This window comes from Schistocerca piceifrons, chromosome 1 (assembly GCF_021461385.2).
Source record: "Schistocerca piceifrons isolate TAMUIC-IGC-003096 chromosome 1, iqSchPice1.1, whole genome shotgun sequence".
Taxonomy (NCBI): domain Eukaryota; kingdom Metazoa; phylum Arthropoda; class Insecta; order Orthoptera; family Acrididae; genus Schistocerca; species Schistocerca piceifrons.
In genome coordinates this window covers 673,318,815-673,326,522 of record NC_060138.1, presented here as the reverse complement: position 1 = coordinate 673,326,522, position 7,708 = coordinate 673,318,815, and the positions used below count along the sequence as shown (strand labels likewise).

Below are 7,708 nucleotides of genomic sequence, written 5' to 3'. Positions count from 1 at the left end.
AACCTTTGTTGCAAGTATTCTCATTTTGTATTTTCCACTAGTTGGCTTGACTTACTCAACGAAGCTACATCTCCAACATAGAAGAAAAAATATTTTACCAAATATTTGTGAACTAAACAAACTTGAATCCTATTCTTTATATGGTCTATTTGTAACAAAAAGTCATCACATGATTAAAAAAAAAAGAGGTAAAACTTACCGAACAGTAGAGTCACTGAGTCGTCAAAAGGTGCATAAACAAAACTGAGAACTCCAACTGAAAGTGAGAACTTTATAGCTTTTGGACTAATTCTTTTTTGGAGCTATATAGATACACACACCTGTACAACTACATTTTCCAGGCTGACTACTTTGTGCCAGCATGCAGCTTGGAATATTTATACAATTTTCTCTTTATTCTTAGTTACTGTGTTCTAGGCCCTCTTGTGATTTTTACCTAACATAAGTTTCTGTTTAGTTTCTTTCATACTTTTATTTGTTTTGACTGTTTCTCATATCATAAGTTCATCACAGAGCCTCCAAGAGATTTCTAATTAGCTATGTTAAATTCAGCATTGTGTACAATTTCCCTTGCCTTTTGCTTGAAACACACATTTTGTATTTACTGGCTGCCTTTTTCCACTTTAGTTTCGCTCCAATGCTCCTCCTTTCCCAATCTATGTCTACACAACCTCTTATCCGTGATGCTGAACTTGCTGCTTAACTTATATCTTCCATTAATACTCACTACACATTTCTGACTTCTTGCACCTTGACTATGCTCTCTTTTCTCTTTTTTCCATTTTTCAGTTTGCATCTTATGAAGAAACACCGTGTTTCAAACTTTCCCTTCATTTCACTTTTTTTTTCTTTTTTGCATCCAACATTACAGACACACATTTAGGTATATTTAAAAACAATGTTTTAATAAAAATATCTTTATTTGACTAATAGCTTGTAACAAAAGTTTGTGAAAAAAATAGTTTCAGTTAACCTAATATTTTTTGGCAAGTATAAATATAGTGCAACTTTGATACTTTGCTAAAAAAAACACAAATGCATTCTGACTAAATATTTACTTCTCTTAGGAATTAATGAAGTTCAAATAAAGAAAACAATTAAAATATGAAAAAGCACCAAATTAAATCAGTCATTATTAAATGCTTATGGCCTGCTGTTAACTAAGAGGTGGAAATTCTTCCTGCACATTTGCGTGAACTTGGCAAAGTGGACAGATGCGGTTCTCTTTAAACCATCTGCGAATACACTGAAAATAAAATGACACAGGTGAGTATTTGAGTACTCTTCTTATCAAACAATAAATGGATGAAAATTTAACTACCTTATGTAATTGGTATTGCAAAGTAAATCAATAAATAAATTCTTTCTATTTAACTATTACATTATTATTATATAATGGTCCTTGCAACAGTTAGTTTAATAAAGAAACCCGAGAAATAAGCTAATAGTAACATTCTATAAGATTTATAAGTCAATAGTTTCAATAGATGTGATTATTTGCAAAATGTATGAGAAGATCCTTACATGTGAATGTTTTAAAATATGAGTAACAAACAAAAAGTACAAATAACTGACATTATGGAAAACGGATGAATGCTTCAATTTTATTATAGGATAGCCTTTTTATAGCTTTGTTTCAAAGGAGAAGTTGACACAGATTTAGCTGAAAATCAGTCTAAAGCTTCCTCAAAACTTATGAATCCTGGACAAAGTGGTAATTCATAATTATTGCTCTGCTGTGTAATTTTGTTCATGGACTGCAAATGATCTACTGAGTTACATCCAATCCTGTAGCCCACTTGTCTTCGATTAAAATCCTGTTTTTCTTTGTCTTTTTTTTGCATGTGGATGATGACAATTTTAGTGAATATCCTGTACATAATAGAGAAAAGATTAATATGTCTACAGTTTTTTGCATTTTGTCTTCCTAACATCTCATCTGACATTAACTCAAGACTACCATTATTTTAATTATTAACTATCTTTGCATCTGTAACACCTTTTGGCATGCAAAAAAAAAAAAAAAAAAAATACCTTTGTCAAATTTCCCCTTTTGTCTCCATCTGCGTAATCCATATTTTCTAACATGCCAAACTTGTCAGTTTAATGTGGTATATTATCTTTTTCTCAATCAAATTATTATAAGCTACACTGCTGACTTCCTTATGTTCCTGACTAATATTTTTACATCACAACATAAAATGTTTCTGTAGTTTGTGTTATAGTTGTTCATATCACAGTTTGCCTAAATATCTTACTGACTGCACATATCAACAGAGGTGGAATACCAAGGTAATCAGAATAAAAAAATTTGAAAAGATATCTGCACATTTGGTTCTTATCTTATTCAATATCTTCCCTTGGTGTTACGTAGGCTAAACATCCCAATATGTGTCTTCACAAACGTATGCCAGAAAACATTTGTGTAATGCTTTGGTAATACTTCCCTATTAAAAATTGTATATATCAGAAGCAATACAAGAGAATAATGGTTGGATTACAAAAGGAATTACAATGTACTGCCAAATTAAAGTGAATTCTTTATTGAATCAAACAGGAAAATGTCATTATAATAGCACACACTTACTACAAGACAAAAGTCTTATAAAATCTCTTTAAAAGACAAACAAATGCACAATAGCATAATAACAAATGCATAACAAGTTTACAAAAAAAATGTAGCTTGACCGAAAGAAGGGATTGGTTGACAGGATACATCCTGAAGCACCAAAGAATTGTCAATTAGGTACTGGAAGGAACCCCTGGGGTTACATTTCTGGAGGTAGACCCACTCTTGGCAGGTTCAAATGGATGTTGAATGCACTGATTAGGTGGAGATCAAGACACCTGCACAGGATAGACTAGCACAGAGGACTGCATTAAATCAGTCTGCACTGAAGATATCAACAATGCACTACATAAAAAGCGTTGTTTCAGATATTTCAAAAAAGCCAATGAACAGAATAAATAGTATGGAGAAGAAGAAGAAGAAGAAGAAGAAGAAGAAGAAGAAATGAAAATTGCAATAATACAATTTCAGGGTGTATACGCGGTCAAGGAAAAAAAATTTCTGTGTTATTAAGTGACAGTATATTTTCCCTCAGAAGTGTAAAACTTATCAACCCTTTGAATGGTTACACGGACGTAGAATTTCCCGGCACTTTAGAAAACGACACTCAGGGAAGAAAACTCCTTTTGGAAAGATTTTTGATGTGCAGCAACATGTACGCTGCATATTTTCGTATTATGAAAGTATAAATTCGAATTCCACCAAACACTGCATGTTACTTTCCGAACCATTGTAATCGAGACTGCGATGCACTTTTGTAAGCCAGTCATAGCTCATGTCACGTGATCCCACCAGCCGATGACAGTGGATATTCAGACCACAGGACACGTGATGTAGTCAGGTAATAGCAACATCACTTAAGTAGCGCGGATACACAAACAGAAAAAGTTAATGTTGTAAATTAATATACATAGTGCTGCTACAAGAAAAGCAAAACTTTCACGTATAATGTTGATATTTTTTGCGCATGTTATACTTTAAGACATATCACACAAATGTGCCAGTAAAATTTTTAGCCGATTCCAGTGACTTGTTCTCAAAGTTTTCCACAAATAAATTAGCTACCGCAGAGGAAAGAGGTTAGAAAATTTAAAAAGGGAAATGGATAGGTTGAAGTTAGATATAGTGGGAATTAGTGAAGTTCGGTGGCAGGAGGAACAAGACTTCTGGTCAGGTGACTACAGGGTTATAAACACAAAATCAAATACGGGGACAGGAGTAGGTTTAATAATGAATAGTAAAATAGGAATGTGGGTAAGCTACTACAAACTGCATAGTGAACGCATTATTGTGGCCAAGATAGATACGAAGCCCACGCCTACTACATTAGTACAAGTTTATATGCCAACTAGCTCTGCAGATGACGAAGAAATTGAAGAAATGTATGATGAAATAAAAGAAATTATTCAGATTGTGAAGGGAGATGAAAATTTAATAGTCATGGGTGACTGGAATTCGAGTGTAGGAAATGGGAGAGAAGGAAACATAGTAGGTGAATATGGATTGGGGGACAGAAATGAAAGAGGAAGCCAACTGGTCGAATTTTGCACAGAGCACAACATAATCATAACTAACACTTGGTTTAAGAATCATGAAAGAAGGTTGTATACATGGAAGAACCCTGGAGATACTAAAAGGTATCAGATAGATTATATAATGGTAAGACAGAGATTTAGGAACCAGGTTTTAAATCGTAAGACATTTCCAGGGGCAGATGTGGACTCTGACCACAATCTATTGGTTATGACCTGTAGATTAAAACTGAAGAAACTGCAAAAGGTGGGACTTTAAGGAGATGGGACCTGGATAAACTAAAAGAACCAGAGGTTGTACAGAGATTCAGGGAGAGCATAAGGGAGCAATTGACAGGAATGGGGGAAATAAATACAGTAGAAGAAGAATGGGTAGCTTTGAGGGATGAAGTAGTGAAGGCAGCAGAGGATCAAGTAGGTAAAAAGACGAGGGCTAGTAGAAATCCTTGGGTAACAGAAGAAATATTGAATTTAATTGATGAAAGGAGAAAATATAAAAATGCAGTAAGTGAAGCAGGCAAAAAGGAATACAAACGTCTCAAAAATGAGATCGACAGGAAGTGCAAAATGGCTAAGCAGGGATGGCTGGAGGACAAATGTAAGGATGTAGAGGCCTGTCTCACTAGGGGTAAGATAGATACCGCCTACAGGAAAATTAATGAGACCTTTGGAGATAAGAGAACGACTTGTATGAATATCAAGAGCTCAGATGGAAACCCAGTTCTAAGCAAAGAAGGGAAAGCAGAAAGGTGGAAGGAGTATATAGAGGGTCTATACAACGGCGATGTACTTGAGGACAATATTATGGAAATGGAAGAGGATGTAGATGAAGATGAAATGGGAGATATGATACTGCGTGAAGAGTTTGACAGAGCACTGAAAGACCTGAGTCGAAACAAGGCCCCCGGAGTAGACAATATTCCATTGGAACTACTGACGGCCGTGGGAGAGCCAGTCCTGATGAAACTCTACCATCTGGTGAGCAAGATGTATGAAACAGGCGAAATACCCTCCCAAAGAAAGCAGGTGTTGACAGTAGGAACACTGGAACACGTGAGGCAATACTGACCTTACGACTTATCTTAGAAGAAAGATTAAGGAAAGGCAAACCTACGTTTCTAGCATTTGTAGACTTAGAGAAAGCTTTTGACAATGTTGACTGGAATACTCTCTTTCAAATTCTAAAGGTGGCAGGGGTAAAATACAGGGAGCGAAAGGCTATTTACAATTTGTACAGAAACCAGATGGCAGTTATAAGAGTCGAGGGACATGAAAGGGAAGCAGTGGTTGGGAAGGGAGTAAGACAGGGTTGTAGCCTCTCCCCGATGTTGTTCAATCTGTATATTGAGCAAGCAGTAAAGGAAACAAAAGAAAAATTCGGAGTAGGTATTAAAATTCATGGAGAAGAAATAAAAACTTTGAGGTTCGCCGATGACATTGTAATTCTGTCAGAGACAGCAAAGGACTTGGAAGAGCAGTTGAATGGAATGGACAGTGTCTTGAAAGGAGGATATAAGATGAACATCAACAAAAGCAAAACAAGGATAATGGAATGTAGTCTAATTAAGTCGGGTGATGCTGAGGGAATTAGATTAGGAAATGAGGCACTTAAAGTAGTAAAGGAGTTTTGCTACTTGGGGAGCAAAATAACTGATGATGGTCGAAGTAGAGAGGATATAAAATGTAGGCTGGCAATGGCAAGGAAAGCGTTTCTGAAGAAGAGAAATTTGTTAACATCCAGTATTGATTTAAGTGTCAGGAAGTCATTTCTGAAAGTATTCGTATGGAGTGTAGCCATGTATGGAAGTGAAACATGGACGATAAATAGTTTGGACAAGAAGAGAATAGAAGCTTTCGAAATGTGGTGCTACAGAAGAATGCTGAAGATTAGATGGGTAGATCACATAACTAATGAGGAAGTATTGAATAGGATTGGGGAGAAGAGAAGTTTGTGGCACAACTTGACCAGAAGAAGGGATCGGTTGGTAGGACATGTTCTGAGGCATCAAGGGATCACCAATTTAGTATTGGAGGGCAGCGTGGAGGGTAAAAATCGTAGAGGGAGACCAAGAGATGAATACACTAAGCAGATTCAGAAGGATGTAGGTTGCAGTAGGTGCTGGGAGGTGAAAAAGCTTGCACAGGATAGAGTAGCATGGAGAGCTGCATCAAACCAGTCTCAGGACTGAAGACCACAACAACAACAACAACAACACTGCAGAGGAGAGAGAGCTTCCCGTAGCACTACATCAATTTGCTCATAATGACGACATGAATGTCTGATCTGGACTCGAAATACTCCTAAACGGCTCGTCATCAAATGCTCTGTGATTTAAGAAATTCATCGTACATTCTCACACATAGTTCAACTTGCGTAAAAGGAAATTTACTTTTATTTTATTTTTATTTATTGAGCACCCATTTTATCATGTACAATGATATGGGATTTGTCATGTGTTACATACAGAAAAAATATGAACAACAACATATTATGTAAAAAATATCAGTGAACAAATCTGAATTAAATATGTAGGCAAAAACAGTTATAGCTTACATGATATAAATTTGTAACAATATAGGAGACAAATAAGTTACATATATTCTGTGTATAATGGACAGTAACAAGAAACAATGATTATAACACTCTATATTGACAAATTAATTAATTTTTGTGTGTACATAAAAGAGTCTACCCCACGACACAAGTTTGTATATGAGTGAATTATAAGATAGGTGAAGGCACGCTATCTTTCTAAAGAATTCATGTATTCACTAACATTGTGAAAACTATTACTAATTAACATTCTTTTGAGTTCACTTTTAAAACTGTTCAGCTTCTGAATCATTTTAATTTTAAAGGGAAGAGCACTATAGAGAATTTTCTGGTGGTATATTGCACTCTTGTTGTACTGGGCTTTCTTATGCACTTCTCTGTGAAAGTCATTAGTCTGTCTTGTTGTATAGTCATGGAACTCAGTGTTTAAAGAAGAAAACTGGGGGTGAGACTTCAGAAAGCATACACTTTCATAGATGTAAATGGATGGAAGAGTCATGATTTTATATTCCTTGAAAAATTCCCTACATGGATCTCTAGGTGCAGCTGCTTTTATGATCCTTATCCCTCGTTTTTGAATAATAAAAGAGCATTTTGCCTGACTTGAATTGCCCCAAAATATGATACCATATTGCAAAAGACTATGCATAAATGCATAATATGTACACAATACTGTTTGATCACTGCAGCAATTTTTAAGCATTCAAAATACATAGCAACATTTACTTAATTTTTTTATTGAGCACATCTATATGCTTGTCCCACTTTAGATGCTCATCTAACCAAATTCCTAAGAATTTTGTATTTGGCGTTTGTAGTATATTCTGTTGGCCTAGCTTCACAGTTATATTGGGCTTCACATTATTTGACACATGTCTGTAATTCATCCATAATGTTTTTTTCTCATTCACAAATAAACTGTTGTCCCTGAACCATTTACTTGCTTCAACTGTTGTTGTTTCAATTTTCCTGTTAAGGTCAGTCTCATTCTGAGCTTTAATAAAGAGACTTGTATCATCAGCAAAAAGTACACAATCAGCTTGTGTTAAATAG

The 7,708-nt window shown here is 35.4% G+C and overlaps 1 protein-coding gene across 4 annotated transcripts in view; it reads right to left on the bottom strand.

Moving 5' to 3' along the window:
- Window positions 1–938: 938 nt before the first annotated feature.
- Window positions 939–7,708, bottom strand: part of LOC124709038 — a 342,602-nt gene continuing 335,832 nt past the window's right edge. For all 4 annotated transcript variants that reach the window (XM_047240687.1, XM_047240709.1, XM_047240701.1 and 1 more), the window contains one exon: window positions 939–1,246. In XM_047240687.1, coding sequence (XP_047096643.1) covers window positions 1,157–1,246 — 90 coding nt within the window. In that variant the 3' untranslated portion in view covers window positions 939–1,156. The remainder of the gene's footprint in view (window positions 1,247–7,708) is intronic.